Source organism: Oncorhynchus kisutch, linkage group LG30, assembly GCF_002021735.2.
Source record: "Oncorhynchus kisutch isolate 150728-3 linkage group LG30, Okis_V2, whole genome shotgun sequence".
Taxonomy (NCBI): Eukaryota; Metazoa; Chordata; class Actinopteri; order Salmoniformes; family Salmonidae; genus Oncorhynchus; species Oncorhynchus kisutch.
The window spans coordinates 39,517,158-39,533,581 of record NC_034203.2 but is presented as its reverse complement, the minus strand read 5'-3'; the positions used below and the strand labels follow the sequence as shown (position 1 = coordinate 39,533,581).

The window sequence follows — 16,424 nt, the reverse complement described above, 5'->3', positions numbered from 1 at the left end:
TGTCAGAATGATATATAGTACGCTCAGATTCTCTGTCTATGTTGAATAGTTTATCATCTGGCAAATCTAATAGGAGTGACCTACTATTGGAGGCATTCATGTTATTATGGAGAATTAAGATAGTGGGTGAAGTAGTGAGATTCTACTGGGTTCCAGCCCATTTGGGTGTGGAAGGGAATTAAATTGTAGACCACATAGCCAAATGAGCTTTAAAATGAGTCATAATTTATATGAATGTTCCACTGGGTAAAGGTGAGGCCAAATGTAAGATCAGAGCCTTTTTGTGTGGCAGACAGGATGGGACCCTGAGCCCAAGGGCCGGCATTTATATTCCCTCCAAAGAAAGGTTGGTGGACCAAGATTCAAATGTTAGATTAGGAAGGAAGAGGTGGTATTTGCTCAACGTGTCTAGGACATTATACATTGAACTCGTCTTTACATCTTGTTAGCAAGCATGTGACTGGTTTGTTTCTGGAGAGTATGGTTGATGAAACGATGGAGCATGTGTTGTTATATTGTTGCAAGTATGTTGAAGAGAGGGAAAGATTTAAGTGTAAGGTCATTGAGTTGGATAGGGTTGGGGGGGGTTTGGAAGGGATTTGTGGCATGGTCTATTATAATCTCTCTCTCTCTCAGAAGTGCTGAGTTATGTTGGAGGATTTAGAAATGTGGAACTAATGTTGTAAACCATGATTGTCCACACACTCCAGCACAGTAGGTGGTGGCATGCACCTTTAACATTTGTTTGCTGACAGCCATTATATGATAGAAGAAGATTTTGACTCGGAAGTAGCTAGCTAACGTTAGCTAGGTTTATTTTTTGCAGACATTTAAATTGGCTGATGTAGCTAGCTAGCTTTTAGAATAACATTTACATTAACTCGTTTTTTAAACGACACTCAAAATGTCTAACTGTATCGCCCTTCAGACACAACTAACCTCGATCATGGAGGTTTTAGCCAAATCAGCGGTGGCAGAAATCGCCAAACTTATCGATGACAACTGTGCTGTATTACATTTCGAAATATCTCGGAAGCATAATGAAAATGAAATTTTGCGGAGAAAACTGCTCATGGTGGATAATGAACTGAAGATTGCGCGGATTTCACGACACACCGGTGAGTAATGTACCAAATGTTGTGGTACGCAGAAGTTTTAACGTTACTGTTATGTTCCCTAGTTAACGTTAGCTCCAACGCGCTCAGTCGTACAGGCTAGGCCTCTATTGTTATTTGTAGTTAAGGCTATTCTAATACCTAGCTAAGTATTTATGTGGTTGTGTTTATTCAAGGCAAAACATTAGATAGAGAAATATAGATTGTTATTGGGCCGATTTTTTAAATTGGTTTGTTTTGAAATGTAGTTGTCAGGCTACCGTTGCTAGCTCAGGACACCACAGAGCAGACGCTAGATATGACTCTGGAAACGTACCTCAATCCAGGGATGGAAGATGACGCTGCAATCCTAATTTTCCCATTATCAAAATGTTACGTCGAAAATATTGAAATAGTGCTATTTCTTTATTAAACTGCCTTTTTGTCGTCCCAATGTTAGTCTACCTAGGCTATAGCAGCCCATGGATTCCGTGAAAATACGACGCCTAGCGTTGAGGTGAGTAACTACCTGAAGTGTTGTGGAATCCAATGGGTTGCTTTAGTCTAGCATGAGGACAAAAAAGGGCAGTTTAAGTAAAAACGATCAGTATTTCAGTCTTCTCATTGTATCATTTTGGACAATTAGTAGTGTAGCGCCATCTTCTATCCCTGGATTGAGGAACGTTGATTAGAAAACTCGGCTTGGGAGTCCCATGGGGCGGCGCACAATTTGTTCTTAATTTATCTGACTTACCTAATTAAATAAAGGTTACACACACACACACAACGTTTTCCGAACCATATCTCGCCGGGCTCCGGACCATACTGGGAAGATGTACTTACAGTGACCATAAATAAGGTCGGAATCATATGGTTGCCTACCTGTCAAAAAAATACTACTGGAGAGTCCTGGGAGTCTCCTTTATGTCTGTAATAATTTGCTGTTTCAGAGAAATACATGGACAGCTGTGCTTCAGACTGGAGACCCAGTCAGCGAGGAGATGAGGATGCGTTTGGGTCAGCTTTGGGAGAAATTAAGGTCTGTGCTCCATAGACTGATTCTTGTGTAGTTGAATCAGAGATTGGTAGTATCGTATTCCTTTCGGCTCCGAGTAGACCGAAGGGCCTTGACGGTGCATGTCTGTTGAGGCCCTTTGCTCAACTAGTAGAAAACCCATAACCCAATTAAATCTTACAGACTTGAAACCTGACAAATTGACAATGCATACTGTCTAATAGTTTCATTCTTCTAGTTTGCAGAGATAGAAACCCCTTTCATTAAGGTAGAGAGACAGGATGATGGATCATGGAGCAGGGAGCAACACAGAGGACCAAGTGGACAGGGTAACTGAATTCATTGGGCCATTGGACAGGGTAACTGAATTCATTGGGCCATTGGACAGGGTAACTGAATTCATTGGGCCATTGGACAGGGCAACTGCATTCAATGGGCCATTGGACAGGGCAACTGCATTCAATGGGCCATTGGACACAGCAACTGCATTCAATGAGCCATTGGACAGGGCAACTGCATTCAATGGGCCATTGGACAGGGCAACTGCATTCAGTGGGCCATTGGACAGGGCAACTGCATTCAGTGGGCCATTGGACAGGGCAACTGCATTCAGTGGGCCATTGGACAGGGCAACTGCATTCATTGGGTTCATTGGACAGGCCTACTTCCTTTCAAAACACTAGCTCTGTCCCAAATGGTACCCTATTCCCTATATAGTGCACTACTTTTTAACAGGGGCTCGTAAAGCTTGGGTTAAATGGAGTGCACTATGTAGAGAATAGGGTGGGTTTGGGCTACTTTGTTTCCAAACAGTGTTCTACTGGCCATGGTGCTGAACCTTCATTTGATAACATTTGCTTTGCAATTATATATTTTTGGGACATATAAGAAGGGCATGCAATTCTTGACATAATGTAAGTAACTACAAATATATCATTTATTTTGCTTTGCAATTATAACGATTGTCTTTGCACCTTCTATCTAGGAAACACTGCATACGTCAATAATGCCATTCAGAAGCTTCCCATTGGGAATCATCAGGACTTGGAAGAAGAGGAGAATCAGGACCCACTAATTCTCCTGGAAGAGCAGCTGGCAGAAGGCCAAGAGAAGCTTAGTGAGCTGTGCCAGTCTCAGTCTGGGCACTGTGGCGAGGAGGAGACCAGTGTTCTAGAGTTTGTAATAAAGACTGAGAAGGAGGAAGAACATTCTGGATTCAGTCAGGCTGGATGTCAGAGGAGCACAGTAAAGCAGCAGAACCCCGTGAGCTCTGAATTTGTAATGGATGAAAGAGACAGTCAACTGTGGTCGTCTATAGTTCAAGGGAATGATGACATAGTCATAGAGACTGACTTTCCTGATTTCTCTTATGTAGCCGACCAGTATTCAGAGAGTTTTCCAGATCGCTCCGAGGCTCAGCCTCAGCCACAGCCCCTCTCTAGCCCAGTGGAAGGCCCTAGTAAATCAGCCATCTCACCTTTACATAGACCGTGCAATGGATCAATGTACAACAAAGTCTTTCAGAAAGAGAAAGTAAGTGCATCTCAGTCTGTGTCTAGTTCTTTTCAGTGCCGACCGCAGATCAACCATTCACAGCAGCAGACCAGGCAGAGAGATCAGGTGTTCTCCCAGAGGAATAATCACATCCCACCGTCCAGGCCTCAAGACACTGGACACACAGCAGAGCGAAGCTTTGGACTGAGTGACACTGACAGACCAACTGCCTCCCATTTAGGGATTCGATTGAACAATAACACTTTTACACCAGGTGGCCTCAGAAGCTTCTCTATGCCTCATTATAATACGAAAAATCACTGGGGTACAGCCATAACAGAGAAGGTTTTCAGTTGCTCGCAGTGTGGCAAGAGTTTTAGTCGCCTGTCCTATCTCAAGATACATCAGCGAAGTCACACGGGAGAGAGGCCGTTTCGGTGCACCGTCTGCGGGAAGAGTTTTCATTGCTCCTCGCACCTGACTATACACCACCGCATTCACACGGGAGAGAGACCCTATAGCTGTGCCACGTGTGGGAAGAGGTTTACCCAGCAGAGCAGTCTCAAGACCCACCAGAGTGTCCACAGTGGAGAGAGACCATATGGTTGCTCTCAGTGTGGCAAGACTTTCACTCTTCTGCACCATCTGAAGAGGCACAGGATTATTCATGCTGGGTATAGCTGAGTGGGTCATTTATTATTATTATTATTATTAAACCTCTATCCAGGAAGTCCGTAAATATGGTCCTCAAAGCTGAATTTAAGATAGTTATTTGTTTTACTTTAGAAATGAAAATAGTTCAAGAGAAATTAGAACTTTGATGTTTTATGCTATTTTCAACACTACAGAAACATTTCATGAAATAAAATACACATCGAATAGTTTTGCATCAGGCCTTTTAATAAACTATGAAAATCGGTACTCTCCATAATCAAGTATTCTGGCAAAATGTTTTATTACCTATTCATGTCATATAACAATGGCTGTGTCCCAAATAGCACCATCTTCTCTATATAGTGCTCTACTTTCGGCCACGTCACATAGACGCACACAATATGCTGTGGAACCAATTAATAATCAGGGAAACCTTTGTAGAGTCTTGACTGCTGTATTGGATTGTGTAATTGTGTAAATCTCTACACACCAGAGGGCAGTGGTACTCAACTTTCAGAACAGAGCAAACTAATAGTCACCCTAGTGCAGTTTTGCGACAGGAACTAACACCCATTTGAAGTTCTCCTTTACTGTAATGGCGAATCACTCATTTAAGCAGAGCGGAGTCAAAGAGAATATAGAAAACTCTGTGGAGAGGTTGTCCTATTACAGAAATATTGGTGTTATGATGCTTTTCCAATAAGCAAGGGCTTTGCGGATATATACTGAACAAAAATATAAATGCAACAATTTCAAAGATTTTACTGAGTTACAGTTCATAGAAGGAAATCAGTCTAAATAAATTAATTGGGGCTCTAATCTATGGATTTCACATCACTTGGCAGGGGCGCAGCCATGGGTGGGCCTGAGAAGACATAGGCCCACCCAATCAGAATGAGTTTTTCCCCAGAAACTGGCTTTATTATAGACAGAAATACTCCTCAGACGATCCCGCAAGTGAAGATGCGGAGGTCTTGGGCTGACATGGTTACACGTTGTCTGTGGTTGGGAGGCCGGTTGGATGTACTGCCAAATTCTCTAAAATGACTTTGGAGGTGGCTTGTGATAGAGAAATGAACATTCAGTTCTCTGGCAACAGCTTTTATTTTTTGTTCTGTATATATTTGAAAAGTTACAGTATGATCTGAAGCTGCTGTTTTAAACATGGCAGAGTAACTTTGCAACAGTTAACTTCATGACTAGCCTGGGTACCAGTCTGTTTAGCTAACGTTCCACTCCTTGTCATATGCCATGGAGTATAAGGAGTGGAATGTTGGCCAAACAGACTGGTACCCAGGCTACGACATGGCTCAATGTTGATGTGGCTATGTGTGTGTGCATAGTTTGGGGGGGAACCTTTAGTACACAGCAGATACAGTATACATGCCCTTTACAGAGCAAACAATGGCCTGAGTATTCCTAACCATTTACAAACACTGACGTCACTTCCTGATTACTGTGTCTGCTCCCACCGGAGTAAGGTGAAGATGCCTCGTTGCTGATCCAGTTTAGCATTTCCCCCCACCAATGGTTAAGGTTAGGATTGGGGAAGGGGAAGTTGATCTTTGAGCTGTACCTAGGGGAAACTTTAGCCCAGAGTGCTTAAACTACAGCTTCTAGCCCTGCCAAGGACCAGCAGCTCCAAGCCTGGGAAAGGACCAGCAGCTCCAAGCCTGGGAAAGGACCAGCAGCTCCAAGCCTGGTAAAGGACCAGCAGCTCCAAGCCTGGTAAAGGACCAGCAGCTCCAAGCCTGGTAAAGGACCAGCAGCTCCAAGCCTGGTAAAGGACCAGCAGCTCCAAGCCTGGTAAAGGACCAGCAGGTCCAAGCCTGGTAAAGGACCAGCAGGTCCAAGCCTGGTAAAAGACCAGCAGCTCCAAGCCTGGTAAAAGACCAGCAGCTCCAAGCCTGGTAAAGGACCAGCAGCTCCAAGCCTGGTAAAAGACCAGCAGCTCCAAGCCTGGTAAAAGACCAGCAGCTCCAAGCCTGGTAAAAGACCAGCAGCTCCAAGCCTGGTAAAAGACCAGCAGCTCCAAGCCTGGTAAAAGACCAAATCCTGTAGTTGATTCTGACTATTTGTGAAGGTTGCAGAAACGTTTGTCACTTGCGTTGATAAGAAAGAGGAAATGGATGTTTCCTGACTATTGGGGTCAATAATTGATCTAAAAGTGTCATATAGTTGATACCTCTATTCTGGGCATCACCCCCCAGATTTAGTCTGTGTTCCCCTGCTCTGACGTTGCTGACTCATGCCAGATCTTACAACAGGTATTTTACGTATCAGATAACTACATCGTGTTATAACAATCTGGTGCCTGACTGCACCGTCTGGCGTGCAATGTCTGAGCAGGGAAATGCGACCTTTGTGTTATTCTACAATTAAGGTGATGCTAGTTTTAAAAAGCAACTAGGTTTGGTTGAACTTGATTTAGGCCTTGACAGCACAGTTCTCAGGCGCAGTCATACTTTACACATTAGGCATAAGACAAAAAGGGTTAATTATGATAGGAGGATCTGGGTCACATCCCAAATGACACCCTATTCCCTATACAGTGAACACGTTAAAAGCAGTGCACTATATAGGGAATAGGGTGCCATTTGGGACACAACCCCATGCTCTTAAAGGGATGGGGAGGACAGCTTGTAAAACAGAACCTACTCATGACCTTGTATGGGTATTTATAAGAAAACATTGCACTGACGTCATGGAAATTGCTGTCTGGAGGTGCAACATGGCATTAAAACATGTTGGGTGAGAAAGTGGTAAAGAGCTTCCTGGATTGACAGTTGTGGTGAGACAACACAGTAATTCTACAGAGACATAGAAAACAAAGTGGCGCTTGAACACCACAGTCTATCAAGTTGACTCCGTTTATTGTGACAGTAAGACTTGAGTGTTGCACCAACAAAATAACCTATATTCACCTTTCAATCCCCATCGATATACACATTCATGAGCATTCTTATAAAGGCAAAGCTAAAACTACCCACCGTTTGGAAGGTCAAATAATCTAGTTTTACCCCTTTTAAGACGTTGACTAAAAAGCATACATTACACGATAAAAAGTGCTTCTATAAATAAGTATTAAAAATATACACCAACACACTGCTACTTTACAGCACGTTACAGTCAGTGCTCTAAATTCAAACATGTCATGGGTAGCACTGGTGCTCCCAACTAAAGAAAATCAGAAGTGCAACGTTTTTTTATAGAGCATATTTATCCTATATTAATTCTATTTACTTCTGAAGCACATGTTGTGCCCTAGAAACGAATATGTTATGCTGTAAATACATTGGTTTATTATAAAAAGCTAAAATGTTGATACAAATACTGGTCATGTGGGGAATATAAGGTTTCTACATTATGCAAAAGCACTATTTTCTTATTGAGATGCATTACATTGAAAATTGTACAGTGTCTCTTTAAGAGCGTCAAGTTTGTGATGTCTACAGGCAAAAGATATGACATTCATGGTTTTGACTAGAAAGGGGTACGGCCATTACCGGAAGTGGCTTTTTCATAGCAGGTTAGAACTTATGCACCAAGTTAGAGGGAGGGAAATATGCAGCAAGTTAGGATAACTAACGTGGTTGATTACGATACTTAGGTTAAGGGTATAAAATGGCTAGGGTTAGCTCAAATGCTCTCCTAACCTGCTACGTAAAGTTACTCTAGTCACAACCGTCATTCACTCATTGCTATGATCACAGAGTTTCTAAACTCAAGAGAGGCACAACATTGTGATAGTTCCAGGAACGCGTCACAAAGCCGACTCGACAGACCAGGAAATCAATGAGTGGAAAATTCTTCCTTAGTCGTTAATTTTCTCGATTTTCAATCTAGATTCGAGCCAATGTTTTAAGTAGCTGAACATGTCATAACCTTGTGAAAGTGACAAACGTACACGTTTTCATTTATATCGAAGGAGTGCCTTTGATTTGACGGAATGCAAATGCACAGTTCAGTGCAACACGACAGTTCGACCCAATGATGTGTTTCCGCACATGAGTTTAGCTAGCTAACTTTGCCAGGACATCGCATAACTACATGCATGATCTTCTATTGGAGAAGCAGTTTCTAATCATCTTCATACGGAACCTCTTTACTAGAATCACGGATCTCCTGAGAAGCTATCCCTTTACCATTCTCTCTGTGCTCCAAAATTAAAACTGCAGTTCGCACAGCAAAATATTTAGTTGCATTTGCGACCAAATTGGTCGCACTTTAAGAGCCCACTATATTATGGGAACACCCTTACGTTTTGGTAATTTACTTCACCTATATCATCTAATTTTAAAATCTACATATTAGTCACACTTGTTAGAAAATGTACAATGTGCAAGTATTTCTGAACTGAACAAAAATAAATATAAAGTTAACACATTAAAATGTCAGTGCACCGGGTCAATTCACCTCAATACAGCTCTATATTTATAAACGTTTAGTGCAGGGCTCATAAATAATAGTACTTTACTCCGAATTGTCATGTTTCCATAACACACATTAAACAATGATTCATGTTGTCAACAAACAGCTACCTTGAAGAATGTTAAAGTACAGAAAAGGAACAGCGTGGCCAGATATCTAGGGGACGTACAATAGGGTGATTACGGAATGCCCCCCTCCCCCCATACACACACGGTGTAACCAGGTTCAGTCAGAGTTATCAGGCGTCGTTATTGTTGTGCTCTATGTGGGTCACCATGTTGGACACCAGTCGCTCTAGCTGCTTTGCCCTCAGCTGGCCTGTCTCCAGGACCTCCTCGTGGTTGGCCTTCTCCTGGCTGTCGTAGTCCATCACAGCCTGGTTGGTGATCAGGGACAGGGCGAACACACGCATCCCACAGTGACGCGCTACAATCACCTCGTGCACCGTACTCATGCCTAGAACAACGAGAACGAGGAGGACAAAAGCAATGCACTAACTGACAATGTAATTCAAAAGTTGCATTCTTTATAATTCTGCATGAAATGCTGCAAGAGCAAACTACAAGAACAACGGATTGCTTGCAAAAGTATTGTTATGGCAGTGGACGAAGTTTAGAAGTTTAAATTGTTGCCAGAGTAGAAGATGATTGTAGTAGTGCCGAGGTGTTGTGATAATTTGGTGTAGCTGCTCCAGGACTCACCCACAGCGTCAGCCCCCAGTCTGTTCATCATACGACACTCAGCGATGGTTTCGAACGAGGGCCCGCCCAGGACGCAGTAAACTCCCTCTCTCAGGAAGTCACCAAAGCCAAGCTCCGCCCCCACACCTTGTGCCAGCTGCAGAAGTTCCCTGTCGTACGCATCAGACATGGAGGGGAACCGAACCCCGAACCTAGGAGGAGGAGAAGGTGGTAACTTAACCAAATCCGTTTTGAGTCCCTGATAAACCAGTCGTGGAAAAAGGGTACATGCCCCAAAAACATTACCTAGTAATTACATTTGCTTATTTAAAGTAAAACAGGCATTTTTGGGCGTCGGCACCCTTTTTAATTTGCATTCCGTAATCACTCTATTGTACGTCCTTAACCGTTCCCTATATACATAACCACACACCTCTCATCATTGGGTCCTGCCAGTGGGTTGTTCCCAGCGAAGCCAGGCATGTTGATGTGGTCTTTGATGATCATGATGTCCCCAACCTTGTAGTCCTGATTGAGGCCTCCAGCTGCATTGGTCAGGATGACAGTCTCCACACCCAGCAGCTTGAAAATCCGCATGGGCATTGTGACCTGCAACATTTGGCAATTTAAATTGTAATTGTTTATTACGTTTATTATTATTTTTTTTTACACATGAAGATTAGCTGACGCCGTGGCATCAACTAATGGGGGATCCGAATAACATTCAAATGCACAACCAGCTATACTGTGAAATACGATGTGAAAAATAGAGCTCAGGTAGGGCCTCTGCACTTCAGCAAACAAAAGAAAGTAAGAGAGGTGCTCAAAAAGAATGAGAGGAATCCAATACTAGGGCTTAAATAAAACACAAAAACACTCAGAAAACAGGCAGTGATACATACAGGGCCTTCAGAAAGTATTCATACCCCTTTGACTTATTCAACATTCTTTGACTTATTCAACATTCTTTGACTTATTCAACATTCTTTGACTTATTCAACATTCCTTGACTTATTCAACATTCCTTGACTTATTCAACATTCTTTGACTTATTCAACATTCCTTGACTTATTCAACATTCCTTGACTTATTCAACATTTTGTTGTGATACAGCCTGAATCAAAATGGGTGAAAAAATATGTCCCACCCATCTACACACAATACCCCATAATGACAAAGTGAAGACATATTTAGCTTTTTGTCTGCAAATTTGGTAAATGAAATACAGAAATATCTTATGTACATAAGTATTCACACCTTTGGCAGTGAATACTTTGGTAGTGGCCAAGCACGACTCCCAACACCATCATTAAGTTTGCCGACGACACAACAGTGGTAGGCCTGATCAACGACCACAATGAGACATCCTATAGGGAGGAGGTCAGAGACCTGGCAGTGTGGTGCCAGGACAACAACCTCTCCCTCAACGTGATCAAGACATGGGAGATGATTATGGACTACAGGAAAAGGAGGACCGAGCACGCCCCCTTTCTCATCGACGGGACTGTAGTGGGGCAGGTTGAGAGCTTCAAGCGGTACCGGAGCGCCAAGTCTAGGTCCGAAAGGCTTCTTAACAGCTTCTACCTCCAAGCCAGAAGACTCCTGAACAGCTTATTAAAATGCTACCTGGACAATTTCATTGACCCCACCCCCCATTTTTACGCTGCTACGACTCTCTGTTTATTATCTATGCATAGTCACTTTACCTCTACGTACATGTACATATTACCTCAATTACCTCGACTAACCTGTGCCCACGCACATTGACTCTGTAACAGTACCCCCTGTATATAGCCTCCACATTGACTCTGTACCAGTACCCCCTGTATATAGCCTCCACATTGTACCAGTACCCCCTGTATATAGCCTCCACATTGACTCTGTACCAGTACCCCCTGTATATAGCCTCCACATTGACTCTGTACCAGTACCCCCTGTATATAGCCTCCACATTGACTCTGTACCGGTACACCCTGTATATAGCCTCCACATTGACTCTGTACCAGTACCCCCTGTATATAGCCTCCACATTGACTCTGTACAGGTACCCCCTGTATATAGCCTCCACATTGACTCTGTACCAGTACCCCCTGTATATAGCCTCCACATTGACTCTGTACAGGTACCCCCTGTATATAGCCTCCACATTGACTCTGTACCAGTACCCCCTGTATATAGCCTCCACATTGACTCTGGACCGGTACCCCCTGTATATAGCCTCCACATTGACTCTGTACCAGTACCCCCTGTATATAGCCTCCACATTGACTCTGTACCAGTACCCCCTGTATATAGCCTCCACATTGACTCTGTACAGGTACCCCCTGTATATAGCCTCCACATTGACTCTGTACCAGTACCCCCTGTATATAGCCTCCACATTGACTCTGTACAGGTACCCCCTGTATATAGCCTCCACATTGACTCTGTACCAGTACCCCCTGTATATAGCCTCCACATTGTACCAGTACCCCCTGTATATAGCCTCCACATTGACTCTGTACCAGTACCCCCTGTATATAGCCTCCACATTGACTCTGTACCAGTACCCCCTGTATATAGCCTCCACATTGACTCTGTACCAGTACCCCCTGTATATAGCCTCCACATTGACTCTGTACCAGTACCCCCTGTATATAGCCTCCACATTGACTCTGTACCAGTACCCCCTGTATATAGCCTCCACATTGACTCTGTACCAGTACCCCCTGTATATAGCCTCCACATTGACTCTGTACAGGTACCCCCTGTATATAGCCTCCACATTGACTCTGTACCAGTACCCCCTGTATATAGCCTCCACATTGACTCTGTACAGGTACCCCCTGTATATAGCCTCCACATTGACTCTGTACCAGTACCCCCTGTATATAGCCTCCACATTGTACCAGTACCCCCTGTATATAGCCTCCACATTGACTCTGTACCAGTACCCCCTGTATATAGCCTCCACATTGACTCTGTACCAGTACCCCCTGTATATAGCCTCCACATTGACTCTGTACCAGTACCCCCTGTATATAGCCTCCACATTGACTCTGTACCAGTACCCCCTGTATATAGCCTCACTACTGTTTATTGTTGCTCCTTAATTGTTTTTTTTCTTTTTTTAAAATATATATTTTTTTTATTATTATAATTTTTTTAAACTTCAGTTTATTTGAGTAAATACTTTAACACTTATTTATTAAAACTGCTATGTTGGTTAAGGGCTTGTAAGTAAGCATTTTACTGTAAGGTAAAATGTTGTATTCGGTGCATGTGACAAATAAAATGTGATTTGATTTGATTACAGCAGTGAGTCTTTCTGGGTAAATCTCTAAGAGCTTTGCACACCTGGATTGTACAATATTTGCACATTATTTTCAAGCCGATTTAAGTCACAACTGTAACTAGGCCACACACACATATATATATATATATATATATATATATATATATATATACAGTGCTCCAAAAAATTAAGGGAACACTTAAACAACACAATGTAACTCCAAGTCAATCATACTTCTGTGAAATCAAACTGTCCACTTAGGAAGCAACACTGATTGACAATAAATTTCACATGCTGTTGTGCAAATGGAATAGACAACAGGTGGAAAATATAGGCAATTAGCAAGACACCCCCAATAAAGGAGTGGTTCTGCAGGTGATAACCACAGACCACTTCTCAGTTCCTATGCTTCCTGGCTGATGTTTTGGTCACTTTTGAATGCTGGCGGTGCTTTCACTCTAGTGGTAGCATGAGACGGAGTCTACACCCCCACAAGTGGCTCAGGTAGTGCAGCTCATCCAGGATGGCACATCAATGCGAGCTGTGGCAAGAAGGTTTGCTGTGTCTGTCAGCGTAGTGTCCAGAGCATGGAGGTGCTATCAAGAGACAGGCCAGTACATCAGGAGACGTGGAGGAGGCCGTAGGAGGGCAACAACCCAGCAGCAGGACCGCTACCTCCGCCTTTGTGCAAGGAGGAGCAGGAGGAGCACTGCCAGAGCCCTGCAAAATGACCTCCAGCAGGCCACAAATGTGCATGAGTCTGCTCAAACGGTCAGAAACAGACTCCATGAGGGTGGTATGAGGGCCCGACATCCACAGGTGGGGGTTGTGCTTACAGCCCAACACCGTGCAGGACGTTTGGCATTTGCCAGAGAACACCAAGATTGGCAAATTCGCCACTGGCGCCCTGTGCTCTTCACAGATGAAAGAAGGTTCACACTGAGCACATGTGACAGACGTGACAGTCTGGAGACGCCGTGGAGAACGTTCTGCTGCCTGCAACATGACCGGTTTGGTGGTGGGTCAGTCATGGTGTGGGGTGGCATTTCTTTGGGGGGCCACACAGCCCTCCATGTGCTCGCCAGAGGTAGCCTGACTGCCATTAGGAACCGAGATGAGATCCTCAGACCCCTTGTGAGACCATATGCTGGTGCGGTTGGCCCTGGGTTCCTCCTAATGCAAGACAATGCTAGACCTCATGTGGCTGGAGTGTGTCAGCAGTTCCTGCAAGAGGAAGGCATTGATGCTATGGACTGGCCCGCCCGTTCCCCAGACCTGAATCCAATTGAGCACATCTGGGACATCATGTCTCGCTCCATCCACCAATGCCACGTTGCACCACAGACTGTCCAGGAGTTGGCGGATGCTTTAGTCCAGGTCTGGGAGGAGATCCCTCAGGAGACCATCCGCCACCTCATCAGGAGCATACCCAGGCGTTGTAGGGAGGTCATACAGGCACGTAGAGGCCACACACACTACTGAGCCTCATTTTGACTTGTTTTAAGGACATTACATCAAAGTTGGATCAGCCTGTAGTGTGGTTTTGCACTTTAATTTTGAGTGTGACTCCAAATCCAGACCTCCATGGGTTGATAAATTTGATTTCCATTGATAATTTTTGTGTGATTTTGTTGTCAGCACATTCAACTATGTAAAGAAAAAAGTATTTAATAAGAATATTTCATTCATTCAGATCTAGGATGTGTTATTTTTAGTGTTCCCCAAATTTTTTTTGAGCAGTGTATTTATAAACATCAACAAACCTTATGGATGGGGTATCCCTCATAGAGATGGAATCTTCCCTGCATACAAACACATGCTTTCCCTTTCAGCATGCCAAACACCAACCTGCCAGCGTGACCATGCACTGGAACACACAAAAACCAGTTAGATCAGTACACACAGTGTATTAGAGATTAGAGATAAGTATACATACATAACACGCATACAAAACTACACACCTGTGCTCTGGGGAAAGTTAGGAATGTCGCTGTATTTAAATGCCATCTGGTCTTTTAGCATTTCTGCCAAGCCTCCCAAGCCTGAGCCACAAACTATCCCCACCAGGGGGCGTATCTCTGTCCGGGACAGGAGCCATTCAGCTGTAGCACTGCACTCCTCAAAGCTGCACCTGAGAGACAGGAGAGAGAGACAGTGGAGAGAGAGAGAGAGACAGGGGAGAGAGAGAGAGAGACAGGGGAGAGAGAGAGAGAGACAGGGGAGAGAGAGAGAGAGACAGGGGAGAGAGAGAGAGAGACAGGGGAGAGAGAGAGAGAGAGAGAGAGAGAGAGAGAGAGAGAGAGAGAGAGAGAGAGAGAGAGAGAGAGAGACAGGAAAAAAATATACATGTAATTGACAGAGGGAGGAGAGGTGGGAAATGTGTGGGAAAACAGCCTCATAGTAAGAAAACAGGGAGATGGGCATGACCATCTGTGCCATAGCCCAAATGGCACCCTATGCCTTACATAGTGCACTACTTTTGACCAGAGTCCTATGAGTCCTGGTCAAAGGTAGTGCATTATAAAGGGAATAGGGTGCCATTTGTGTCACATCCTGAGTGTGAGTTAAAGCGGTGGAGCGAGAAGGGAATTGGGAAACACAGCTGTGTCTGAAACAGCCTTTTATTATGTAATATAACATTACAACAAGATTACAACTGAGAACATTTTCCAAGGACTTCCCACACACGTACGCTCTCGCCTATTGTAAATAATCTTCATCTGATTCTGGTTTAACAGTAAAAGGGTACTACCAGCATCCACAATGTTAACACAACCCATGGCATGTGTAGGCCTAGTAACAGATTCCTTTCATGGGGCTGGGCTACGTGACGAACCAAGCGCGAAGTTACAGCCACATTTTCCATGTTGAGGAATTTCCGCAGCCGAGTAAATGTCTGCAATGGTGCCTAATCCAATTATGCATTAGCCTTCTGGCATGATATAATTGTAGACTTTAGAATTGAAGACACAGTAAAACCCTACACATACCACTATAGACAGATGTTCTTTTAACCATTCATTTAGCGCCTGTCACCTGGTAAAACTGCTCTTCCGAGAAAAAGTGTTGACAAATGAACCTAGGACTGGACCAAAAATAATGATAAAGTACGCACATTAATCTATATTAGTCCACACTCACTCATAACATTAAACAATTCCATACAGCATCATATAAGGTTCACAATTATTATTACTGATGCTTCTGATATCTGAATCCGAAGATATAATGAACAGTGGATATTGTAGGAAAACACTTACCCCACTGTAGATTCTGGATACATGATGATGCTCCTGCAAGTTGCCAAAAATTACTTTTCAAATAAATTATGGACCGACTAACTGACCTGACAAGTTTGGATAGACTCAATGAGACTAAATGTGTGAAACGTTTGTAAAGAGATAAATAGGCCTATTTAAATCATAGCTAACTCAACTCAGTACTGACGCTCCTAAAAGTTTCGGAAGTTTACTTTGAGGGTATATAAACCTCCGTCCCCTCCACACGAGCCACATCCCTGTGTGACGTATGGTGACAGCTCGTGCTCCTATTGGACTGTCACGCGGGCGTTGTTCGGATGATCATGCCGCATTTGCTGTTCTCTTGGTGATTTCGCGACAACTCGGAAACTCTAGCTTCCTATTGGTTCAATCACTTTACAAGTGGGAAACTCGGAGTTTATGCCGTGTTCAATACATCTCGGAAACTCGGAACCTGAGTTAAAATTAGATATATACACTACCAGTCAAAAGTTTAAGAACACCTACTCATTCAAGGGTTTT

The 16,424-nt window shown here is 43.6% G+C and overlaps 2 protein-coding genes across 3 annotated transcripts; one reads left to right on the top strand and one right to left on the bottom strand.

Moving 5' to 3' along the window:
* The first annotated feature begins 760 nt into the window (after positions 1–760).
* Positions 761–4,534, top strand: LOC109874937 (zinc finger protein 260). Of its 2 annotated transcripts, none has more exons than XM_020467009.2 (4): positions 761–1,118; positions 2,045–2,133; positions 2,348–2,438; positions 3,095–4,534. In XM_020467009.2, exons 1-4 carry the CDS (start codon positions 905–907, stop codon positions 4,285–4,287), a joined length of 1,587 nt encoding a protein of 528 aa, XP_020322598.1. In that variant the 5' UTR covers positions 761–904; the 3' UTR covers positions 4,288–4,534. The 2 variants fall into 2 exon arrangements, with proteins under 2 accessions (XP_020322598.1, XP_031666196.1); XM_031810336.1 differs by having other exon boundaries at positions 781–1,118; positions 1,555–2,133.
* A 2,579-nt stretch (positions 4,535–7,113) lies between these two features.
* LOC109874780 (purine nucleoside phosphorylase) lies at positions 7,114–16,172 on the bottom strand. Its single transcript, XM_031810337.1, has 6 exons — positions 15,903–16,172; positions 14,604–14,773; positions 14,406–14,509; positions 9,802–9,977; positions 9,390–9,580; positions 7,114–9,144 (listed from the first exon to the last, which is right to left on the bottom strand). The coding sequence occupies exons 1-6, from the start codon at positions 15,923–15,925 to the stop codon at positions 8,927–8,929; spliced, it is 882 nt and encodes a 293-aa protein (XP_031666197.1). The 5' UTR covers positions 15,926–16,172; the 3' UTR covers positions 7,114–8,926.
* Positions 16,173–16,424: the final 252 nt, after the last annotated feature.

Bases quoted from the DNA above. Each gene is read 5' to 3' on its own strand.
- LOC109874937 (XM_020467009.2), top strand. From the start codon at position 905: ATGTCTAACTGTATCGCCCTTCAGACACAACTAACCTCGATCATGGAG. The intron at 2,134-2,347 runs GTCTGTGCTCCA...TCATTCTTCTAG, and splicing joins CAGCTTTGGGAGAAATTAAG to TTTGCAGAGATAGAAACCCC. The intron at 2,439-3,094 runs GTAACTGAATTC...CCTTCTATCTAG, and splicing joins CAGAGGACCAAGTGGACAGG to GAAACACTGCATACGTCAAT.
- LOC109874780 (XM_031810337.1), bottom strand. From the start codon at position 15,925: ATGTATCCAGAATCTACAGTGGG. The intron at 14,510-14,603 runs GTGTGTAGTTTT...TGTGTGTTCCAG, and splicing joins TAACTTTCCCCAGAGCACAG to TGCATGGTCACGCTGGCAGG. The intron at 9,145-9,389 runs GTGAGTCCTGGA...TCGTTGTTCTAG, and splicing joins ACTGGGGGCTGACGCTGTGG to GCATGAGTACGGTGCACGAG.